Source organism: Cynocephalus volans, chromosome 7, assembly GCF_027409185.1.
Source record: "Cynocephalus volans isolate mCynVol1 chromosome 7, mCynVol1.pri, whole genome shotgun sequence".
Lineage (NCBI taxonomy): Eukaryota > Metazoa > Chordata > Mammalia > Dermoptera > Cynocephalidae > Cynocephalus > Cynocephalus volans.
In genome coordinates, this window is record NC_084466.1 from 75,061,863 (window position 1) to 75,088,460 (window position 26,598).

Genomic DNA, 26,598 nt, shown 5'->3' on the forward strand with positions numbered 1-26,598 from the left:
TGGTGACCTAATCTAGAATAACATCAGAAATATGGAGGGAAAGAATCAAGATGTTTCTGGAAATCTAGCTTAAAAAAAATGGTGATATGTCACTATCTGGGAAAGGAAGAAAAAGAGGAGATTTATTCAAGAGAATAACGAATTAAGTTTTCAATCAGTTGCAGAATGTCTGGGATATTTTTATCTGTAGGTCAAAATAAGAAGAGTCATATATTTTGAGATCATTCAAACTGAAGTGATAGTCAAAATTGTGGAAGTTGAAATAATCTACAAATATAGAATGGAAATATTAAAAATGGCTGAGGCAGTGATTTCCACTATTAGAGACACTACTTAAGTTATTTTAATACACCTTTGCATCTATAGATTGTATATTTTTGGAGAGAAAACAATTGCAGCAAAATGTAAGGCAAGAATTAAATAGCAAGAGTGACATTTCAATGACAAGAAAGACAGAGAATGCCAAAATACAGCGTCATGGTTACTAAAATGGGCTAACTCTTCTTACAGAGTTTAATTATCAAAAGGCATAGTCAAGCCTAGCACTCACTCTTAATTTAGCTGATTAATAGATTTTGTCTAGTGTTTGGCTTTACACTAAAGCAATGTCTAAGAATCTTTACTTATGGTGTATTTCACATTAAGAGCTACATAAATACTTTAAAGTTTTCAAATCATATTAGACTGAAATACAAGTATTTCACTAGCAAACAAAATATCAAGAAAAATAAAATCTTTGATTTGGTATTCACAAGCTACCACATCTAAAGAATTTTGCCATCAACCATAAAATATTTTGCTTTTCTGCTCAACTAATTGACTCTCTTATGGCATCAAAATCTGTAACTTACTGAATGGATACTTGGAACTACAATACAAATGTTGAACTCTTGATTATAAAACACAATTAAACATTTTTAAAATTAAATACTAGAATATTTCCAATAGCTCATTATTTACACAGTACGAAAAAGAAATCTTTATTCTACTTTCACTGACAAAAGAATGATTTCAAAAAGGAAGCACTAATTTTGATATTTCAATAAGAATTCAATTCACATAAATGTTTTGTAAAGCATACCCTGTGATCATGTTACACAGAAATAAAATAAATGCCAATGGAAAATTTTGTAACAGCAACTGTAAATAAAAAACAGACCAGTAGTCAATAAATCCACCTTAATTTCTCATCATGCATTAACATCTTTCATAGAACATACTCTCAGTTGATACCATTAACTTCAGCTTAGATAACTGTGTCCAGAATACTTTTTTTTTTTTGTCTTTTCTGTGACCGGTAAGGGGATCGCAACCCTTGGCTTGGTGTGGCCCGCCCCACCCTCAGCCACAGTGAGCGCACCGGCCATCCCTATATAGGATCCGAACCTGCGGCGGGAGCGCCACTGCGCTCCCAGCGCCGCACTCTCCCGAGCTCGCCACGGAGTCGGCCCCAGAATACTTCTTTGTGAAACTAAAGTACTATGAGTATTTAAGCCAGTGACTTTAGTAGGAAGTTAGTTATGAACAGCCAAGAAAGTATAAATAATTGCATCTGTGTAGGTTATATTAATGACAGTAGGCTTGTATGTTTTCAATAGTTCTCCTCAGTTTCTGTAGCAACAGGCCATGGCAGTACACAAAGCAGAAAAATCACTAGCCTGAGTGATCTTAACCTTGTCAGAAACAGGCAGTTGGATGCCAGATGCCTCTTTTTCTTACTGTTTTTCATTCAATCTAATGAGTTCATCTAATACATTTTGGGAGAATTATGGGGTTAAGTTCAGCAAATGACATGAAGTCTACATAGTGACCTCATTTATTACATTCCTTCCTCCAAAAATCCTGTTTAACAGTGATTTATGAAGTGTTTCAATATGTTTTACATATTAAATTACTGAAATTGCTATTTTCCAAACTCTCCTAATAAGGAATAACATGAAAGCTTCTTGTTAGTATAGCACTAAAAAATATATTAAGTATTTGCTCTTCAAATGAAACATTAAGCAAACTAAATCACTGTAATTTAAAATATAAAAAGCTGTATAGAATTACCTTGTATATTTTGTTTATAGCAAATCCATAAATGAAAACTTAAGTCACATAAAAATTAACAACTCCAAAGATGGAAAAAACTATATGTAAAAATATTTTAAGTTATTATTAAAGTACATTTGTACACCAAAAAAGATTGCAATGCATTGAGTAATTCTCTGAAATTATTTACGTATGGTTATTTTTTTGTTTGGTACATTAAATGTGTGAAAAGAATATAACTTCAGGAATTCAATATCATTACTAAAAGATATAGCCATAATAGACAAAATGATAATTGAGAAGATATAATTAAGAGCCAAGAAAATCTTCCAGTTGATGTTCTGACTATGCCGTGTCTAGAAGTGAGTTTAAGTTTATCCTACTTGGAGTGCATTCAGTGCTTTGCATGTGCATATTAATGATTTTCATCAAATCTGGGGAACTTCCAGGACAATATTTATTCAAATATTCTTTCTGCCCCTATCTCTCTCCTCTCCTCTGGACTCTCCTGGACATATACTGGATTCCCAGTATATTTATGTTGGTTCACTCAATAGTGTCTTACAGGTCTGTGAGGCTCTGTTCACTTTTCTTTGTTCTCTTCTTGGTCTAGTCCTCAGACTAGGATAATCTTAATTAACCCATCTTCAAATATGCTGATTCTTCTGCCAACTCAAATCTTTTGTTGAACTCCTCTAGTGAATTTTTCATTTGTTAGCGTAATTTTCAACTTCAAAATTTCTATTCAGTCTTTATTATCATATTTCTTTACTGATATTCTTGCTGTAGTGAGACATCATCCTCATACTTTTAATTCTGTAGAAAAGGTTTCCTTTAATTATTTGACCAAACATATAATCACTGGTTTAAAGCATCTGCCTAGTAAGTCCAATATCTGGGCCTTCTCAGGGACAGTTTATATCAACTGCTCTTTCCCCCTGTGTATTACTGACCATATTTTTCTATTTCTTTGCTTGTCTCATCATTTTTTTTTGTTGCAAACTGAACATAAAATATACATCTGACAAAGGATTAATATCCAGAATATATAAGGAACTCAAACAACTTTACAAGAAGAAAACAAGCAACCCAATTAAAAAATGGGCAAAAGAGCTAAGTTGGCATTTCTCTAAGGAAGATATACAAATGGCCAACAGACATATGAAAAAATGCTCAACATCACTCAGCATCCGGGAAATGCAAATCAAAACCACATTGAGATACCATCTAACCCCAGTTAGGATGGCTAAAATCCAAAAGACTATGAACGATAAATGCTGGCGAGGTTGCGGAGAAAAAGGAACTCTCATACATTGTTGGTGGGACTGCAAAATGGTGCAGCCTCTATGGAAAATGGTATGGAGGTTCCTCAAACAATTGCAGATAGATCTACCATACGACCCAGCTATCCCACTGTTGGGAATATACCCAGAGGAATGGAAATCATCAAGTCGAAGGTATACCTGTTTCCCAATGTTTATCGCAGCACTCTTTACAATAGCCAATAGTTGGAACCAGCCCAAATGCCCATCATCAGATGAGTGGATACGGAAAATGTGGTACATCTACACAATGGAATACTACTCAGCTATAAAAACGAATGAAATACTGCCATTTGCAACAACATGGATGGACCTTGAGAGAATTATATTAAGTGAAACAAGTCAGGCACAGAAAGAGAAATACCACATGTTCTCACTTATTGGTGGGAGCTAAAAATTAATATATAAATTCACACACACACACACACACACACACAAACCGGGGGGTGGGGAGAAGATATAACAACCACAATTATTTGAAGTTGATACGACAAGCAAACAGAAAGGACATTGTTGGGGGGGAGGGGGGGAGGGAGAAGGGAGGGAGGTTTTGGTGATGGGGAGCAATAATCAGCTACAATGTATATCGACAAAATAAAATTTAAAAATAAATAAATAAATAAATAAATAATAAATAAATTTTAAAAAGTGAAAAAAAATAAAAAATAAAAATAAAATAATGTTATTATTTTAAATTTTGGAAATCAGATGTCTCCCACAGAGCTTGCTCTTTTTTTTTATTAGTTTTCCTGAACTGATTCTGTAAAATCTATTTTCCATTATTTGCAGCTACTGAAGTCTCTGTTCAGTTAGCCTAGTGGTTAGCTAATTATCGAACAGACACTGCCTTTAATGTCTTGAACCAGCAATTCTTGAAACCTGTGTGTGTGTTGGGGCATGCTTGCAATACTTCCACAGTTTAAAAATCTTCCTTAGCCTAGAGTTCCTGCTTGCACAGGTCCTCAAGATCAGCCAAAGGTGAGAGACTGGGGCATTCTCAGGTCTTTCATGGGCTTGAGTACAGCCTTAGGAATATGAATATCTCATTCTCAGATGTTTTTAAGCTTTAGGCAAGGTTCTTGTTTGTCCCAACTGACATTACCACTTCAGGCAGTTGCGACATTAAAAAAACTGCTGATGATTATTTTTAACAAACGTCTTAATATAGTGCTTTTCTCACCAAGCAAGCTCTGGAACAGATCAAATAATGACAAGCCCTGTAAAAGGAGTTTTTCCAGGGGGCTTCCAAACAGGTCAAATAGCTACAATTCTCTAGGGATGGGAATTTCTAAGGAACTCCAAGCCTAATTTACCCTCTCTAGTGGCTGCTAGGCTGCTGGTTTTCATAGCTACTATGATGGTTTTTAAGGCTGCCACAGAGCTGGGAGTAGTATATGGCAATGGGGTGAGTTAAATCACTACAGATCTTAGTGTTCTCAGGAACATTCCACAGTTTTTTTTTAATTAACACTCACTGGATTGTTGTAAGCCTTTGATTACTTTCCAGAGAACTGAAAAAGTTGATTTTGATAATTTTTGCCAGTGTTCTGACTACTTTTTGGATAAGCGGTGTTTTGGAGGTCCTTACTTCACTCGTCTGGAAGTCTCATCTCCAAGTTATATTTAAAAGTCAAATTTTAATGTATTTTCAATTTTTACATTTTGAGTAAATCACCGACTAGAACTTACAAATTTTTCATATGTACATATTTTGCTTCTCTCTTGACCTTGCCTGTGTTTTTACTCTTTTTCTTCTCAAAGAAACATATACTACTCATATTGAAATACTTCATGCAGTTCTGTAATATAATGGAGACAATCATTAACATTAATAATAAAATGCTAACATATAAAGCCATGCATCAGATAAGAAATTAATATCCAAAATATATAAGGAACTCAAACAACTCAAAAGCAACAAAACAAATAACCCAATTAAAAAATGGCCAAAGGACCTGAATAGATTAGATATTTCTCAAAAGAAGACATACAAATAGATAAAAGGTAGATGAAAAAATGCTCAACATCACTAATCAGAGAAATGCACATTGAAAACATGAGATATCACCTCACAACTGTTAGAATGGCTATTATGAAAAAGATAAAAAATAAGTGTTAACAAGTATATGGAGAAAAAGGAATCTTTGTATACTGTTGGTGGAAATCTCAGTCAGTTACAGTAATTAAGGAGAACAGTATGCAGGTTCCTCAAAAAATTAAAAATAGAACTATCATATGATCCAGCAATTGCACTTCTGGGTATATACCCAAAGGATATGTAATCAGCATATCAAAGTATATCTGCACTGAACTGGTTACTGCAGCATTTTTCACATTAGCAAAGGTATGGAATCAACCTAAGTATCCATCAATAGATGAATAGATAAAGAAAATGCAGTATATATATATATATATATATATATATACATACAGTAGAATTCTATTCAGCCATAAAAAACAAGGAAATCCTGTCATTTGCAACCTCATGGATGAATCTGGAGGACACGGTGCTAAGTGAAATAAGCCAGACAGAAATGCTATTTGCATTTGCTAAATGCTATTTCCCCACAATCTCACTTATATGTGGAATCTAAAAAAAACCAACGAACTCATCCAAGTAGAGAGTAGAATGGTGGTTACTAAAGCCTGGGGAGATGTTGGTCTAAAGGTACAAAGTTTCAGTTAGACAGGAGAAATAAATTCTGGAGATTTATTATACAGCATGATGACTATAGTTAATAATAATAGATTGTTTACTTGAAAATTACTAAGAGAATAAATTTAAACATTCATACCACAAAAAAAAGATAAGTATGTAAGATGATGGATATGTGAATTAGCTTGATGTAATCACTCCAAAATGTATACAAATATGAAAACATCACATTTTACACCATAAATATATACAAGAAAAGGGAAAAAAAAGATAGTCATGACCACCGTCTTGGAGCACACATTCTAATCAACAAATTGTATACATGGAAGAAAGGAAATAAGTAGGATGCTACAATAAAGAGTAGGGTGATAGTGCAGAGGAAGCTACTTGTCTACAGGAGTCAGGGAAGGTCTCTGTGAGAAGGAGACCTTTAAACTGATTCCTGAAGGATGAGTACGTACAGTCACATACGAAATAGGGGAGAGAGCAAAAAACCAGGAAAGAAAAAGATCCTGAAGCACAAAAATGCTTGGCATGATTAAAGAACTAAACACTAATCTAACTGTGCTATAGTTAGCAAAAGTAAGAATAATATGAGATGAAGTTGGAACGGTAGTCAACAGTCATCCAGGGCCCTTGTGAAATTTTCTGCTATATGCTACTAGAAAGTTTTAAGCCAAGAAAGCATATAACCTGATTTATATTTCAAAACAGTTACATTGGCAGCAAAACTAAAAAAAAATAAAATAAAAATAAAAATCAGTAAGAGAGGAGGTGAGAAAACCACTTTGGAGGCAATAAGAGTCATCCAGGCAAGTCAGAATCAGAGTGGTCTTGCCACTCCAAGTTAAGACATCTTAACTTTACCCTCTAAATTATTGGAAGGCTACAAGAATTTTTAGAAGGAAAAATTACATTATTTTTATTATATTTTATAAAATGTTTATTACATTAATCTATATGAAATCATATTTACTATGTTATTATATTGCATTATATATTAGTGTTATTTTCAAAACTGTTGTCAGTATTATACTGAGTGAAGAAACTTTGGCAGTTCTCCAAGAAGGGATAAGAGTCTGAACTAAGGGACTATCAAAATTAAAAATCAGAGCAATAATCAGCCACAATGTATATCGACAAAATAAAATTTAAAAAAAAAAAAAAAATTAAAAATCACAGACAGACCAGAGAGTTAATACAGAATTTTTTAAAAGGCTCAATAACAATCTGAAAAAAGAGAGTGGGAGGTGAAGGAGCTGAAGAGTAGTCCAAATAAGTGTTTCTCAAATTATTTGTGAAAACTTACTTTTTTTCTCCCTCAATTCATCATCAGTTGATGCTTTTGAAAAATAAAATAAATTCTTTTTAAACTACACAAAATAAAAGCACAACTGTTTTTATTATTTGACTCGGTAGATGTAAAATTAAATTGCAATAAATATAATCACACAAACACAACATTGGGGGAAAATATTATTATGAAAACAGTTCATGTTGATCACTGAAAGTGAATAAGTAAATAGGTCATTAATACAGACAATTGCTATTACATTTGTAACTTTTCTTTATTACACATAAAAAGTTTTAAGAAAAGAACAATAAACCAAAAGAAATGCCTATATAAATGTTCTGAAAAAATACAGGGAATACAAGTATTTAAAGTTTATGATGTGACAATGAGCTTTTTGCTTGTTAATTTATCTAATCTAAATTGAACTGGTAACAATGCCACTCATGGGAATAATGTATATCTAACTTGTTTTTGTCTTATTTCAGTAACACTCAGAAAGGAGAAAGCAGTGTCATAGAGGTATGTTGATGGAACAGAAACTCAGAGAGCTCAGAAAATCTATTTTAAATTTGTATCCAAAATGAAGCTAGAAAATGCTGTAACTTCAAAATATATCCTTATATTCATCAATAGCCAGCTCCAATAATTCATCCTGTATAGACAGTTACAATAAAAAATAAATTACATTTCAATGAAAGAAATGGACTCTAGACCCATGAATTTCCTGTTCCTGTGGATCTCCTCTTACCAGAAAATAAAATATAAAACACTCTACCAAATCCATAAAATGATGGGTGGCTACTTATCAAGTATGAACAAAATCAGATCATTCCAAAAGATCAAGTTACTTCATTGACAATTATTATTAAATTGTGAAACATGTCACAGAAACTGTGTACCTCCAAGATTTTAACTTTCGTTTTTATTCTTTGATCTTATCTATCATGGAAAAACACGTTGCCTTCCTTCCCTGTTTGGAAGCATAGAGTTCATGAAAAGTATTTTAGATGTCTGACAAAAAGGCCCATCTAATTCATATTTAAAAAGTGAAATCAAACTGATTTCTTGTCTTAGTGTAGAAACACTAAGAGTTCATTTTGTAGCTCCGACATCACCAACAGAAATTTTCCCCTCAAAAAGCACTGCATCACAGTTGCAATAACTGTTTAATCAACAGCTATATTATCACATAATAGGAAATTTACTGCGTTAGCCTTAATGTAATGCAAAATTTTTATTATGTCTCTAAGACCGTTGTTCAGTTCAGCTAAAGCTGTTGTCACAGCAAGATTTAAAGTGCATTGATATTCTGATGCAGGCTCCTTGATCTGGGCAACTACTCCAGAATATTTTCCAGTTACTATAGCTGAGCCTTTGGAACATATTCCTTCACAGAACACACTCTGGACAACATTTGTTGACAATGTTATCCTTCTTGGTTTATGCAGTTCAGAACCAGATGTGTTTGTCAGCAATTAAGCTAAAAAAAAAAAAAAAAAAAAAAAAAGAATTTTTCTTTCATTTCATCATGCTGTTCAAAGGTTGAACATTTATAAAAAAATAATATATGTGCATTCATCAAGTTGTAACAAATAATACTTAGCTAGCTTTATTGTTCCAAAAGTTGGTCTTCCATATCAGTCAGTTATGTAATACATTGACCTATGGCATCATCTGGAGCTTGGTTATTCTTCCAAACTCATTCCAGTTATTTGCAGAATTCAGTTTCTGATTGCAGGACTAAAGTCCCCCACTTTCTTGCTGCTGTCAGCTGGGGAGTGCTCTTAGCTCCTACAAGGTGCTCTCAGGTCCTTGCTCCATAGTCACTTCCATCCCAGCAATGAAGACACTCCTTTGTGTCAAATTCCTCTCACACTTCAAGTCTTTCTGACTTCCTGTTCTGCAACCAGCAGAGAAAACTCTCTGTTTTCACAGAGCTCATGTGATTAGGTCAGGCCCACCTGATAATCACCTTTTCTTAAGAGCAATTATGCCATATAACATAACCTAATCACAGGAATAAAATTCATTTTATTCACCATTCTAGGAATTCTGCAGGGCATGTTCAGAGGAAAATCTTGGGGCTATCGCAGATTTCTGCCTATCACAATCTGTTGTTCTGTTGTCATTAATCTCATGTCAATCCTATCCACAGACATTATCACTAGGCTATTGTATTTTTTTTTATCTCTAAAAATTCCATTTTGTTCTTTTTCTTTATATTTTCCATTTCTCACCTTATTATGTTTATTTTTTCCTTTAAATTGAATAACATCTTGAATATACTTAACATGGCTGTTTTAATGTTCTCATCTGATAATTCTACTATTTCTGTTGTTTATGAATCTGTTTCTACTGACTAATTTTTTTCTCCTGCTTATGCATCACATTTTCCTGCTTCTTTGCATGTGCAGTAATTTTTTATTGGATGCTTACCATTTAATTGTATGGTTTTTGGTGAAGGGTTTTTGCATTCCTTTAAAGAGTATTGGGACTTCGTTCTAACTGCAGTTAAATAACAGATCAATTTGATGCTTTCAGGGCATATTTTTAAGTTTTTTTCTAGTGAGTCTAGATTAGCTTTCATTTTAGGCTAATTTAATCCCACTACTAAGGAGTAACTCTTCTGCAATCTCTAGTGAATGCCACTACTGTGCACATTAATAGACATAATTAAGTATCCTTAATTTGCAGTTGATACCTAAAGAAATGTAATGAAATACAAATATAAAAGCTATACTTTGCTCTCAGTGGCCAGATATAAATACAACATATCATATCTCCATGAAACCTGAGGTGTATACTTGTTTATAAACAATGACATCATGAATATTTATTTTACAACAACTTGGGAAGTAAGAATACCCAAACAGGTCAGGAGATGAGGTCAATATTACCTTTGTAAAATGAGTGGGCAAAGCTCTGCTCAGGAATTAACTTGGCAAGGAATCCATGGTTCAAACTTGGATGAGGGATAGATGGTATGACCACAACTGTGGAGAAAATCATGGAATTAAATTTGAGCCAGCATGTAACAACCTACAACATGGTCCACTGAAGATCCATGACCATTCTGTGTTACTGCAACATGCGAACAGATCTAGCAACAGAGAATGCATCTATGAAGATAGAAAAGAGGTTATGTATTAGGAGAAAGGAGATAATACAGTCATTAAGTAAGTTTAGCAGCATACAGACACACAAATACACAAGAATATCAGAACTGGAAGGTTCACTATAATACAGCTCATTTTATACATATGATGAATACAAATGCATTAAAAAAGAAGAAAAAGAGTTAAGATGATAAAGTCTTAGTGTTATAAATGGTGAAAAAACATGAACTGAAATGGTAGGATGATATTTAATTTGAAAAATAAAAGTGAAAGTGAAAGTAAACTACAATGAAATAATCTAATGTTTAGGTGTTAAAAGTAAATGTGGCATGCAACAGCAAAATACTATAGCTAAAATATAATCCATATCTCCCAAACAGCAATAAAAGTAAATGAGATATGATATGCTAATGAAAAATAAGATGCAGAGATTTGACCACTAATTTCTACTCACTTTTTAAAATATTCATTTATTTATAGGTCATATCCATTATTTAGGAAAGACAATTTTAATTATAATTTAATCCAGTGTTATATGAAATAACCTTTGGGTTATCAAGGTTATACTGCAAACAACAGAGAAACAACCTTGATATAAACAAATGGCAGGAAATGCAAATGATAAAAGCGTCCCATGACATTACAATATTAGTTGCCAGAAAATGTGTTTATAGTTTTCAAGCAGAGTAGGAAAAGCTGATAATGCAAGAACTCCTACAACAGGAATGTCTTCTGCAATTGTGAAAGACAACACGACCCAAGATAATAATTGTTGTCTATGATGTTAACTTTCTACGAGGCCACTTTGGTATAAAATTTAGAACGTATGTTTGCTTATTATGAATCACTGACAGAATATTTAGACACTGAAATACCTGTTCACAGGAAAAAAGAAAAAGAAGGAAGAAAGGAAGGGAAAGAACGAAAGAATTTTTTGAGATTGGCTATAAAGATTTAGGTTTGGCTTATTCTTGGTCTTGAACAACTCTATAATAACCTTCTACTTTCATGTTTATAAAGGTTAAAAAAGTAATATATTTAAAAATGAATTACTTGCATATTAAATAGTGCTATAAATGAATGATTTGTTTTAATAATTGGAAATATTAAAATCAAAGCTACAGTGATAAAATGAGAATATAACAAATATTATAGAAATACCATTTGTACATTTTTGTGGAATTAAAGACTATTAAATTAGAATTTTTATATCAACTACTTATAAATATTTGAGGTGGTTGTGAACAAGAACAGTTAACATCTGGATGTAGAAGTGAAAAAAAAAGAGAGAAATGATGGTGAAAATTCAAATAATTTAAAAAATTTAAGTACCTGTACTTGTTGGCGAATTTATTTCTTGTCTGATGTTTCTACCCGGTTGGCTTCCAGTTCTTGCAGTCTCTCGCTGGGGTTCTAGTATGTCCCGATACTTGGAAACCATCAGAACCGAAATGAAGTAAACAACAGCCAGAGCTAAGAACTGTGCCTGCTTGCTATCATCCTGTGTAAAATAAAAAGGCTGTTTTCACACTCGAAATGTTTAAAGTATAAGTTCTGAAAGTATAAGAAACTGATCCTATTTCACTTTCTTTATGGAGGCAAAATATACATAACTTTTATTAAAATCTGCTAAGTAAATACTGTTATATCATAAGTATCATTTAAGTATAAATATAAAACTCCAGGAATATATCATCTGAGTTAATAGGTTTAAATGTAATTTCAGAAAACTAGAATGTTAAAATTTTGCTAAATATGCCACAAATTTTATTCTTTGTACCCTTTACCGTTGTCCACTACTTGCATAACAACATAGCATCCATTTTTATAAAATATAAAATATGGCACAAAGTTAAAGGAATAATTTAATAGCCCAGATTTAAAAAATCAAAAGCTTTAAATATTATAACTGAATAAAATTAATAGAATAAAATAATTGGAATACATATAAAATTCTAACACATTACTGCCAGAGCAAGAGACTATATAAGTACAAAATGGGGGAGACATAAACAATGGGGGAGCATAAAACATGAATTTTATACAAACTCAATATAAGCTAGAAGTGTGATACAGTAGCATAAGAAAAAGTTAATTCAATCTTTGCATTAACAAACAAAAAAAGGCAATAGTCTCACTATTCTGCACTGGAAAAATGACCTTTAAAACACCACCAATATATAAGGTTCCTCATTTCAAAAGCTCAATGACAAAACAAAGTGTTTCCAGAAGAGAACAGCAAAGTAGTAAGAGGTCTGAAAAAAATCTGCCAAGTCAGGATAAGGAGATAACAGTTTTAAAAAGCAGACTTCAGTCTGTTAGAGTAGATAATTTTATAATAAGTATTCTTTCCAAAAATATAATGAGCTGCATGTAACCTTGAGAGCTCTATTCGAAAAGCCTAGATAATTATCTTTTAGGGAAATAATAAAAAGTCTAATTTATATGACCTCTAAAACCACTTCCAAGTTAGACCATATCTAAGAAATCCAATATAAAGGCTTATAATGCCTTTTTATAAGCTAGGTAAAACTGATACTTCTAAACTAAAACTGCAAGTAGTTAGTACTGAGGCCACATACAACAGGTAAAACTAGGGCAGAAATAAGGAAAGCAAAGATGCATTTAGTTCTAGTAACTCCATTCACAGATACTTTATATTTATTACTTCATTTAATCACAGTGCAAACAAGATTCAGAATTTATGTGTATTTGCAACAATTCCTTGAATTTGTTAAGACAAGTGAACAGATATGATGTTGATGGCGGGGGGGAGGAAAAGGAGGAATTGGTATAGGGACCACAAAATCAACTACACAGTATATTAATAAATTTAAAATTTTCTTTAAAAATTTGAACAAAAAAAGAATTTATGTGCATTTGTCAGAAAAGAACACGAAAAAGAAATATTTATTGATGATTTAATATAATGAAACAAAATTAGTACAGCTAATGGGGAAAATGACCAAAATAGATAAAATTTGTTCTGAAATATTAATTTAATATTTCATACACTGTGGGTGACAGACAGCTTTTCTAAAGATACAGTTTCTTATGGAGTATTTAAAATACATACTTCTTGAATTACAATGCTAATGGGATGAACACATAGAGAAGGGACTAAATCAAATACTTAGAAGTTATTACAAAAGAAAATGAAGTACAGACTAACAAAAAATAGTAACCAAGGATGAATTCACATAGAGATCAAGCTGTGATAGACCATAGTATCCTACAATACTTCTACTTCCACTACTGGAAACTCACTCAGTACCAGGTAATTAGAAGGCATTCAACAAATATGTGTAGAATGAATGAATGAATGAGTGAATGAATACCAACTATCAAGATGAAGAGCTATAGAGACACTGTGAACTGTTGTCATAGCCAAACTAAAATCTCCCTTATACAAGCGTACTTCAAAATGTTCATGAAATACTCGTACTATCTCTTAATTCTATTTTTCCATGAAATTTTTCAAGTACTCTCATATGTGTTTGAAAATAACTGCCTTTTCTTTTTTAAATCCATACTTTCAAGACAATTGTACTTACTCATTCTCAGTTGTCTTTAAAAATGTAGCCCAGTATACAGTCATTCCTCGGTAACCTTGGGGGTTTTGGTTCCAGGACCTCCCTCTTAAGTCCCTAACATATAGTGGCATAGTATTCCCATATAACCTATGCACATCCTCCTACATACTTTAAATCATCTCTCATTACTTACAATACCTAATACAAATAAAAACTAAAAGAAAAAAACAATACAATGTAAATGCCATTTAAATAGCTGTTATATTGTTTAGGAAATAACAACAGGAAAAAAAAAGTCTATACATGTTCTGTATGGAAGCAATTGTTTTTCCCAAATATTTTTGATTCATGGTGGGTTGAATCCATGGATGTGGAACCCACACATAAGGAGGGCCAACTGCATGTACAGGCTAAAAATCATGAGAATGACTAAATATTCATACAAATTAATTGACTGACTTATGTATTTTCTTATTACGAAGACACGAACTCTATTACGTTTCTCCCATGTGCTTAAAAATTGACTCTCTCCACTATTCGATCTTGAATAATATAATTAGTTAATCCTGAAATCCTTTAAAAATTTTAATGTTTCAACTAGAATGATGGAAAACTTTTCAATTCAATTTTTAAAGATTAAAATTTACTTCAGCTTATCTCATTTTCTTTACTTTTTATTATTTTCTTTTTTTATTTTAACTTCTCGATATACACTGTAGTTGTTTTCCATGACCCTTTACCTGTTCCTCTTTCCTCCCTCCTTCTCCCCTGCCAACTACATCATATCCGTTCACTTGTCTTAACAAGTTCAAGGGATTGTGATTGTTGTGTCTTCTTCCCCACCCCCCTTATTTGTTTGTGTCTTTACTTTTAGCTTCCACAAATAAGTGAGAACATGGTACTTCTCTTTCTGTGCCTGACTTGTTTCACTTAATATAATTTTCTCTAAGTCCATCTATGTTGTTAGGAATGGTAGTATTTTACTCTTTTTTATAGCAGAGTAGTATTCCATTGTGTAGATACACCACAGTTTGCTTATCCACTCGTCTGACAATGGACACTTGGGCTGGTCCATCCCTTGGCTATTGTAAATAGTGCTGCAATAAACATGGGAGTACAGGTATCCCTTCACCATGATGGTTTCCATTCCTCTGGGTATATTCCCAACAGTGGCATAGCTGGGTCACATGGTAGATCTATCTGTAATTGTTTGAGGAACCTCCATACCATTTTCCATAAAGGCTGCACCATTTTGCAGTCCCACCAACAATGTATGAGAGTTCCTTTTTCCCCGCAACCTCTCCAGCATTTATCATTCTCAGTCTTTGGATATTAGCCATCCTGACTGGATGAGATGTTATCTCAAAGTGGTTTTGATTTGCATTTCCCAGATGCTGAGTGATGTTAAGCATTTTTTCATGTGTCTGTTGGCCATTCGTACATCTTCCTTTAACCCTAACCCTAACCCTTACCTCATTTTAGATACAGGTGATGTAGTATAATCCAGGGGAAAATGGAGAAGCATAATGAATTTATTTTCAAATTTCAGCTTATTGAGAAATATTAAAAACATTTTTTAAAGCCATATTTTTCTTACCACATAGCAAATTTTGCTACACAACTATTTTACATGGATCTAAATAGTTCACTTGAGTTTAAATCAGCAATGTCTTCATCATAGAAAATGATGAGAACTATCTTAGGAAATGAAATGAGAAAATAAATGAGAGCAAGAAGAGGAATTTATTCTTTGACATTTTATCAAAATTTACTCCTGCCATACAGCTAGTATGCACTTTCTTTCAGTTCCAATAAAACTCAGAAGTCCTTAAAAACCATGAAAATCTAATTCTCTAAATTTAAATGTGTGTGTGTAGTCTTACTAAGAAAGCTACATACCTGAAAAGCAAAACGGGTGAGAAAGGCTGTGAAGGAAAAAAAAAAAGTTTTCCACTTCAAGATTACAGTCTATCATTTTGTTATTTGATCTATGGAGATGTATGCATATATTTTATACATATTATATATACATGGCATATGTATATATGTATCTATATTTCTTAAAAACCTAATTTGGGATCTCATTTATTTTAAAAGTTAAGGCAACTAAAAATAACTATTGGTTCATAAAAATTTCAAAAGTAAAGTAGAATTCTTAGCATAATATCTACCATAGAATCTAACATACTATCAATTGTAAAACATCTCCAAATTTCACAGATTATTTAAATGTGAAAAATACGTTATCTTGGGATCTATGAAATATGGTGATGAAAAGAGAAAGCTTTGAAAAAATCTGGCTGGGATTCTAACTCTACCTTATACCAGTTGTGTGAACAAGAAGTTATGTCACCTTGATGGTGTTTGGAAGGTATACCCTGGCAACACTTATTTCGATTACCTCCCTTTAGGAAGGAAGCTAAGCACCACTGCTGGGTTATTTAACATATTTGTAAAACACCTGTGAACCTAAGAGAAATAATCAGAACCTACAATAATAACCTAATTCAAAATATACTAACAATTTAAACATAATGTCACTCTTAAAATAAACTCCTTCTGTATTTTATATATTAGGTCTGACTGTGCTTTTTGGAGATTAAGATGTGCTCCATATTTTAATCATTCATTCATTTTAAAAAATATTCTTTTCACAACACATTTTTTCATAATGACTCTTTCCTTTTCTAAATGTTTAAAATGTTAGAATATTTTTCCAAGTCTTGATTACAGTCCTCATTATGGTGAGATTCTTACATCATGGTTTTTAAACTATAATGTAGTCTACTTATTTATTAATCATAAAAACAATATAGGTTTATTACAGAAAATTGGAAAATACAGAGAAGTATAAAAAGATAAAGGACAAAATAAAATCTGTTTTCTCAGAGATAATCATTGGTAGAATTTTGGTATACTTTTTCCAGTCTTTTTTTTTCAGTAAAGGTGCACATATACATACACTCAGTATACACACATATTTGTGTAATAGAAGTACTTTTGCATACTGCTGCTTTCTTTTAAAATATACCATGATTATCTTCTGTTTCACTAAATATGGTCTTAAAATATAATCTTAATGTCTGCATAGTTTCCCACTGAATGAATGTGGCAGGATTTATTTAGCTGAAACTCTACTGCTGGATATTTATAATGTTGCCTATTTTCCTATAGGTATCTCTAATGAACACATTAAGTGAAACAACTTCTGAGTGAAACCACTGGGTCACAGGACATCAGTATTTGTAAGAGTTTTAACACATATTGGTAAGCAGCAATTCTAAAGCTTATCCAATTGATATTCTTATACCAGTGATACATGACAGAACATATTTCATTGTACCTTTGCAATGTGAGGTATAACGGGTCTTCAAAAAGTTCATATAAAGACATTCATATTATCTTTTAATTCCATTTTCCACAAACCATCATGTTATCATTTAAAATTTTTAGTTTATATAATAGTGAAAAATACCTCATTCCTGTTGGTGGTACTGGTGATACTGACTTTTTACCATGTTGTTGCCTTGTGTTACATAGTTTGTCTACTGCCTATTTTTCTGTTTGTACATTTGTAATTTTTTTTATTGGTTATGAAAATTCATGAGATACAGAGCTGACTGTCACCCCTCGTGCCCAAGCTGTGAAGGCCAAATCCATACTGGCAGCGTGCCCATTACCACAAATTGCGATTGTACTCCGTGTCCCCACCCAATTATCCCCAACCTCCCTCCCCATCCCCCTTTCCCCACCCCACTTTGTATCCTTAGGTGTGCTCTCTCCCTCTGCAAGTCCAACACACCACTGTGGTCTTTCTTTCCTTCCTTCCCTCTCTCTTAGCTCCCGCTTATGAGTGAGTACATGCGGTATTTATCCCTCTGTGTTTTGCTTTTTTTCTAGTGATTTATAAGAATTAACATATATTAAACGGAGCGACTACTTTCTAAAGTACAAAACACTCCATTCAACTTATTGTTATATATAAACTTCAAACATGTAAACTTCAAACTTTCTTCTACATTTCACTAATCATCAACTAAATAAGAAAAATAGAATCCAAAGTGGCTGGTTCATAATAACTATATTAAGAAGTGCTGTCAATATTGAATCTTCTGCAAAACACTATATGTTTCTATGCAATTTTAAAAACACTATATGTTTCTATGCAATTTTTTAAAAGGCTAGCTTTATTTTTTACTTACCTTGAGTAAGTGATCATGTGATTGAATGGGTCCATGGAACCTACTTAAGCTATCTTTTCTCTTAAGCTTTATTAAACTCTTTCTAACTCAAATTCCCATTGATATCTGTATTGCAAAAATGCATATTCTTCATTAAAAAGTAATTGTCTTCCCCCCAAAAAAGTAATTGCCAGTAACACCTAATGATTTAATCTCTTTCATCCATAATACGAGGAACATTGATAATAACAAAACATTCAGCACCTGGAGATAGAGCAAGGAATACTGAAAGAGAGGAGTGGGTGATGCAAGATAAAGTGAACTATAATTTTTCAGGGCTATCCTTATTTTTAAAATACAAACAAATTATATCAAAATTTCTCATTCTGTTTTAAAAGTAATATATCAATAAGCTTTCAGAGAAAGCTAATGCTCAATGATTTTACAATCAGAAGTATGTGATAAAACCACAATCGTGGACAATAGGGCATTTAGTTTTAATATGCATCTTTCTTATAAAATTTAAATTATTTTACACAAATGATGATGGAAGATTTTCTTCGGGAAGCCAAACAGGCATAACTTACCACATCCCGAAAGACAACAGCACGAAGGCGATTGATATCAACATCCTGAAGAAGTCTATCGGGATCCTTAATAGGAGAAAGGTTACCTGGAACATTTTCTAATGGAGTCTTAAAAAAGAAAGAGAATCATGGAGAAATAGCATATTACATAAAATTATATGGAAGTATCATTTCTAGTATCTTTAATTTAGGGGAAAACTTGCCTCATCATTTATCTCCTCCTTACTGAGTTAATTTTTATTACCAACAATACTCTATTTTGAGGCACATTTTCTGTTCTCCTCTAGCCATGTCACAGTTTTTCTTACTAGTGCTCTTTTTCTTTATTGGCATAGCTACCACTATAGACTCACCAAGACTGTGGTTGGATTTCAGAAGATCTGGGCTCAAGTCTTTGCTGGGTGAACTTGTGTTAGTTACTAAAATTTCCTGAGCTTACTTTCCCTAAGTCAAGTTAATAAGTCTCTTTGCATCTCTGGGTTCATTTTTCCATCATATTCTTAAAATATATGAGATTATTATATTACCCTACTATATGAAATTTTATATGTGTAACCATTTCATGATCTATAAAAAATTAGAAGAGGTAAGCTTTTCCAAAATGTATTTAGTCATAGCCCATTAAAGATCATTACTACCAAAACTATTTTTGTAGTTGAAGAAAAAAAAAATCTACACATTTTTGGTAATGCAGTCACATACCAAGTTAGTAAAGCAGCCAGTATCCTCTAAAAATCTAGCACTTTTTTACTTATAGAGTGTGTTAAGAACTGTGTGGATTAAGTTAGATAATATATGTAAAGTGACAAATAAAATTCCTGCACATAATAGTTAGGTACTTGTTGTTATTCTAAGTAACCACAAACAAATAAGCCACCTTCTACTTTTCTATGGATGTCAGTCATGATACTTCACTCCTAAATTAAAAGGTTTGATTCCTCTGCAGCACAAAATAGTGAAAAGAGCATGCTATATGAAGGATGACAGTTATCTAGTTTCCATTACAATTCCAAAACTCACCAGCTGTATGACCTTAGGTAAGATCTTAACCTCTCTGAACCTCAGTTGTATCACTTAAATAATAGACAAATAATATTTATTACAGGATGATTAAAGAAAATAACATAATTTACAGCATAGATGAATTTATAGAACAAATAAAAAAATTAAAAATTTTTTAATTTATATGTCTTTTACATATTACCAAGTATTTCAATATCCCTAATCTAATTTGATCCTCATAAAGATTACACGATAGAAAAAGCTTATATTATTATTGCTCCTTTTTACACAGAATAAAAATGAGGCCCCATGAAGGCATGTGACTCATGCAATTCCACATAAGTTAGTGACAGGAAACTTTTCCTATCACACTAAAAAAATTAATTATAGTTTACTTACTAAAGCAGCACATAAAAAACTCATAAACACTGGGAGGGAAATAAACAAAACAAAACAACAATAAGAAAAAACACCCCGGTCCATTTATTCTCTGTCCTGAAATGTCTTTTGTTACCAAGTCAAATCTTCCCCTAAGTATTTCTACATTTATCACTTCATATCCATTTTTCACTGCCAAGGTTCTTGCCAGAGAGACAGTGACTAGCTCAACTAAATTACTCCAAATTTCCTTCTCATTGGGTTTTTCTGGCAATATTCTACAATCAAAGCAATACTCGGCTTGAAAATTTGAAAGCCTTTCTATTATTTACTGAATTAAGTACAGACACCTCTGAGATCTAAGCTCTCCAAAATACTTATTAACCTATTCATTTCATAAGTATGTACTGAGTGGCTAACTGCTAGAGAAGGGAAAGGAATTAGTATTAATTGAATGTTCACTGCATGCCAGGAAATACTAAGCACTTTAATACATTACTGCTTTTTATTTAATTGACAAAAACACCCTGTAAATTGAGATTTGTATCTATTATAAAGACTAGAAAACTGAGGCACAGGAAACTAAGAAATTGTCTCAGGTCACAAAACCAGTAAAGGGGAGAGCCAGAACACAAACTCAGAACTGTGTGATTCTAGAGTTTGTGCTCTTTTTCAAAGTACTCAGAAGGCTATAAATGCTCTGGAGTTACAAAGATGTAAAAGATATGGACACTGCCAGCTAGTAACTAACATTCTACTATACCTACACAAATAATATGAGGCATTACTACTGATGTGTTTGTTTAATTTCTTAAGCAATGGAGAGCCCTGTGGAATCTTACGACCAGTAAAATAACATATCGTCCAATTATTTTATAAATCTTTCCCTGGCACTAGGAAAAAGAAAGAGCCTTCACTACTGCAAATAACCAACAGACATAATAAATATGTGGTTGGTCTGCTTGAAAATTGAAGAAGTTTAAAGCCATAGAACTTTTAAAATGAATTACACTTCTTTCTACTTCATGCCTTCACTTACTGTGCAAAAGATTATTGTATCAATATTAAACATCTACTTACAAGTGTACTGAGTGATAAGAGACATACAGGGTTTTATGAAAACATCAAACAGAAGAACCTACTATAGACTGGAGTTGTGGTTAGGGTGTCAGTATATATTTTCCTGAGAGAGTAGCATTTAAGGTAAACCTATGAGAACTGAACAGATTTTAGCTGGGTAAAAAATAAAGACGAACATTTCAAATAAAGGAAACTATGCAAAAGTCTGAGAAGTTACAAAAGAGATTCTTTTGATGAACTGAATGAAGTCTATATTATGATTAAAACGGTACAAGAAACAGTAAGAATATAAAAACTACAGCTGGGGAAATAAGCAAGGACCAGTTACACAGGACCTTGAAAGTCACGTTAATAAAACTGGATATCATGCCAAGGGTCAGTTAAACATACGATAAAAGAGAGCTAACTTACAATAAGAATTACAGGTATATTTCAAAATACTCTACGCTATTCAATCATGTAATGGGCATTCAATAAATTTTTATTGATGATTATTACCAGAAGCACATCCATTTAAAAAGAGCATTACTCATACACTGAACTCTGTGAAAAAATATATATCTATTTTTTTTCTACTCTTTTTGAAAACATATATAACTATTAAAACCAGAATTAACTAAGAATTTTAGTGCTATGTGGTAGTATATCCTTATAAGAACCCAATTAAGTAGAAATGATCAGTTTCTTCATTTAATAACCAAAAAAAATGAAGTCTCAGAGAGGTTAAGTAGATTACGAAGCAGGGAAGCCAGCACCAGAGACTTCAGCTGCTTTATTATAAGGCTCTTGCTCTTTACCATTAAGCAATGACATTTTGCTTTGTTCTCATAAACTTAAAGGTTTTTTTTAGGTAAATTATGTTTAACATAGAAAATGTTTAATTACCTTTGAAGTTACTGTGGCAGTCACACTTTGGGGAACTTCTTGAGGTTTACTGCTTCCATGGGAAGATTTGTTCCCCCTGTCCCTCTGTCTTTGCCGACATTCTAAACAGTTTCTCACAGCAACACAACAAACTATTTAAAAAATCAAAAGCATGCTATTAATTTAAATTGTTGACTTTGATACATTAAAAAAGTTGCTAACTTCTTTCTTTCTTTCTTTCCCTTCCTCCATTATTACTCTTAAAATCAATTAGATCAATAAACACTTTTTAAAATTATGAAATATAGTGATGAAAGTACAGATAAAATACATATGCAGTTAAAAAATTAAAACAAAATATCCATATACTACTCACCAGCAGAAGAAACAGAACATTACCAGGGCCTTTGAGGCTCCCAACGTATCCTTCCTTATTCTATTACCCTCTGTCCTTCACAATTATGAATTTTATGAATAAAAAATTTTAGAAACTTAAAATATATATTTGATAAAATGTTTAATTAATAAGGCTTCTGCCCTTAATTTGAGTATCTTGATGACTATACTGAGCACAACTTTCCATTTCTGGCAATAATAGAGTACATCAGTATACTCAAGTCTCACAAGTCCAATATCCACCTTTCTTCATGATGGGAGAGCCTTTGGCAATAAGCAATCAGTATGTACAATCTTTTTTTAAGAAGCAAAAGTAATGTAATAAACAGTTCAGACTTCGAAATCAGACCACCTGGGTTTGAATCCTGGCTCTGCAATGTATGAGCTGTGTGAACTTGGGCCAGCTGCTTAAACCACCTGTGCCTCAGTTTCCTCATATGTAAATGAGGATAAGCATAGATAACTCCCTTAGAAGGCTGTTGTGATGATTAATTAAATAAATATATATAAAGTGCTTAGAAAACTAAATAGCACATAAGAGGTGATTATGTGTCTTGGAATATATTTAAAAATAAAAGCTCAGATTAATCAAGTAAATGTTGGTTTCACGATTTTGAGGGTACCTCAAAAACTTCATGGAAAGATTCATAATGTCTTTTAATTCTATTTTCCACAAACTGTTTGAAATACTCTTGTACCTCTTTCACAAAGTTCAATCTGGCAGCCATTGTTAAATATCAGTAAAAATGTCTATAGCGGTCCACAGTAAATTAACCCACACATCTTGGTTACCAGAGAGATCCCAAAATGGTCAATCTCTCCCTTATAATGGATATGAGATAATTCCTCTCGGCTTGCCTGTCTTTAAAAAATACAAAACCAAAAAAGTATGTTTCCTTCTAACATTCTTAACCCAAGTTGTTGTTCCTTCCTTGAATCAGAAACAACTTCTCCCCTGCAACTATAGATGGGTAACTTTTTACATAATCTTTAAAAATTGTGGTAAAAAGAACACATACAAGGAATTTCCTTCCTGTTTCATGGCTTTTGTTCTTATGTCCTACTCATACTCTAAAGCAAGCATGAAAAGAGCAACTTTCTGGTCTCTTTGAAAGTTCTAAATCAATTTTCCCTTTAAGAAAGGTAAAAGAGGTAAGAATGGTTCCTGTCTAAAGAGCTCACCCAGGTTTACTAAGAGTTTTCAGTGCTAAATTTTCTTTGCAACACAAGATAAAAGGTGAACAGCAGTGTAGGTTTAATAATGTTTATTAGAAATAGTTGTTCACTCTGAGAAATACAGAGATTGGGATAGTCAATTTTACCTTTCTAGCATCATGTGTATAAAACTATGTGACTCGTTTTCTGATATGTTTGTGGGCTCAGGATATTACCCTCAGTAGTAGTTTACCAAAATAGGATTCATAAGTAGATTTGCATTAAAACCATCTCAATGAAAAATACTGAAGTCCTACTGATTTTGAAAGAATTCCAAATATAACTGACTCTATTTCTAGGTATAAACCACTAAAGATGATCAATTGGTGAAATCTCCAATGTAAAGACAATAATTTTTTTTAAAACTTAGTAATTCTGAAGAATTACAAGATAATCTTGTACATTACATAATCATCAACTTATATCATCTATACTGTACCATAGAGCTTCAAAAAACTAATCTGTAGGTAATTACTTAATGAGCAATGTTATTCTTAACAGACTTACCTAGTCTTAGGCACTGTCGCATTAAACCTCCAGAAGACATGTTTTTTTCAGCTTCAATCTCACTAAAATTTAGGGAGCTGGCAAACACAAGTACATCAACCATAGCCATCAGTCGGCTGAGGAAAGTTACTGCTGTCTCAGCTGACATGCCTTGTGTCACTTCGATATTTTCCAATTCCGTCTTTAAAAAAGTAGATTTAAGTTTTGCTTAAAATTAAAAAATATAATACATGTCCATACATACTATAGGTGAACAGAAGTTTAGCATATTTACTATATTTGCAAACAAAATAAATTATAAACTAATTCCATATATCACCAGAACTGGTTATCAAATTTAGTTTACCTTCCAATTATCCTTGAATAAAGGAAAAGTCCATTTTAAAATCTACATTAGCTTTCAATGTCTTTAGTTATAAAAACTGCATTCTAAACTTAAGATTATTTCACAAAGACATGTAAAGATAACCACATATATGTACTTATACTAGTTTTATTAATTTGTAAAGATATAAAATTAATCTTTCCTAAAATCTTCACTCTCACTAATAAAAACATATGCTTTAATTTTTCTTACCTACAAATGTATGAGGAATGATAGAAAAGATAAATGGCAATTCATTTGGCATCAAAATAAGATGACTGTCAAATTAGAATGTATAACAATTTCCTATCCATTTTAGAATAAACTAAAGCCAATAGGTACTACCTATGCACAATAAAATTCTAGGGTAAAAATAATAAAGATCACTAACTCCTCTACTATCCTCATGATATTTAATTCATGACCTATAAAAAGCTAGTAATAAGAAGACTCAGTAACATTCTAGAGTGAAATTTGTACTTTCACTAAAATATTGTCTATGATAAAATCTAATTTCCTGCTTTCAGAAAGACTACAAAGTATTCTGTTTCTTAAAATGTATAACTTTGTAGTTTTATAAGCAATGGCAATATTTCTCACTTTATTTTTCACTGTGTGTTATATGTTTTAATTACTTTTGTTCCTTATGTCTAGGTCGCATTTTCTCAATGCCTTGAGAAGTGGAGAAAAGTAAGAAATGCTTTACAAATAAAAAATATTACCACTTAAATTTTCTGAACACAGGAAATTTTAAATTAAATAGTTAATCAGTACTAACCTTACCTCTTAACCAAATGATAAATTCAACTACAAGGTGAGCATAAGTAATAGGTATCTGCTCCTATTTAGTGTTCCATTTTGATATTGTTTATATACATCATTCTACCTAAACTGCTTGGAAGAAGCAGGAACATTAACATGCAAATGTGAGCAGGAAAAACCGATTAAAAAAAAAAATCCAAAAAACTCAAACACTTATGTACAGATGAGTAAAAAATAGTGATAGAGACTACTGCAAGCATTATATAACTAAACTCAGTTCTAAGTGGAATATAAAATACAACAATCTTTCTTCCTTCCATTTAACATCAAAACAGGGTTAACAATCTTCTCTCTAAAATGAGCTTGGCAATGGAAGAAAAATTTGTTTTCAATTGTTGGTCTACAACATTATGCCAATTCAGTATTCATGGCCTAAAGACATCATTAATTCACTACTTGAATTTTAAAATGCAGATTCCTTATTTACTAGTACTTCGTGGATATACAGCATCATTTCGCAGAATTAATTAAAAACCTGTGACCACGACACAATAGTTTATAAGAAAAGGCAAAAAAAATTACTTTAAGTCTCAGTTTTCAATTTAAGTGTTCTATGATGGGATGGAATATCTGGCTGTTGCTTAGGTCTATCAGATATTCTGAATAATTTTTCAAAATGGTAGAATTTAGCATGTCTAGAGATGTGTTCTCAAAGAAATTCATCACTTTGAATTATTGAAATTATGAGATATCTACCTCACTTTATCAGGTAGTTAATGGTTTTATTTTTGAGTTGTGTGAAAGTCTACAGGTCTGTCAAAATATGCTTTCATTTTGAAATGCATGAATTATAAACAGAATTATTAAGTTGTTCATGTAATTTGCCAAACTGTTATCTTTGACTAAAAAAATAAAAGTTTAAATAAAGTAAAAAACATTCTTAGCACAAACAATAACCTAAAAGAGAATTCTTATTATATTCTTATAGAGTAATTTATAAATATGAAATGTTATATAAGCATCATAAGGTTTAAAAATACATATCACTCACAAACAATTATTAATAAATCTTAAAATAGCATATTTCATCCAATTTACTTTCATTGGAACCAGTTAAAACCTGATTGTACATATGACTGTAATATCATTGTTTTCATCATATTATGACAGTATAGTCTAGAGACTTGTGGATAATAAAATAGTCATACGTCAATGCACTAGGAAAATAATCATTTTAAATAAACTTTTAAAATATATAAAGAATATATCTAATGTTAAAGATGATATAAAAACAAAACATAACCAAG

At 32.1% G+C, this 26,598-nt stretch overlaps 1 protein-coding gene across 1 annotated transcript in view; it reads right to left on the minus strand.

The window, feature by feature from the left end:
• NBEA (neurobeachin) overlaps window positions 1-26,598 on the minus strand; it is a 657,479-nt gene that overhangs the window by 426,859 nt on the left and 204,022 nt on the right. The window contains exons 25-29 of the mRNA XM_063101747.1: window positions 24,166-24,346; window positions 22,069-22,199; window positions 18,724-18,831; window positions 11,755-11,923; window positions 10,204-10,299 (exon numbers count right to left, since the gene is read on the minus strand). Of these exons, the coding sequence (XP_062957817.1) occupies window positions 10,204-10,299; window positions 11,755-11,923; window positions 18,724-18,831; window positions 22,069-22,199; window positions 24,166-24,346 (685 nt within the window). The remainder of the gene's footprint in view (window positions 1-10,203; window positions 10,300-11,754; window positions 11,924-18,723; window positions 18,832-22,068; window positions 22,200-24,165; window positions 24,347-26,598) is intronic.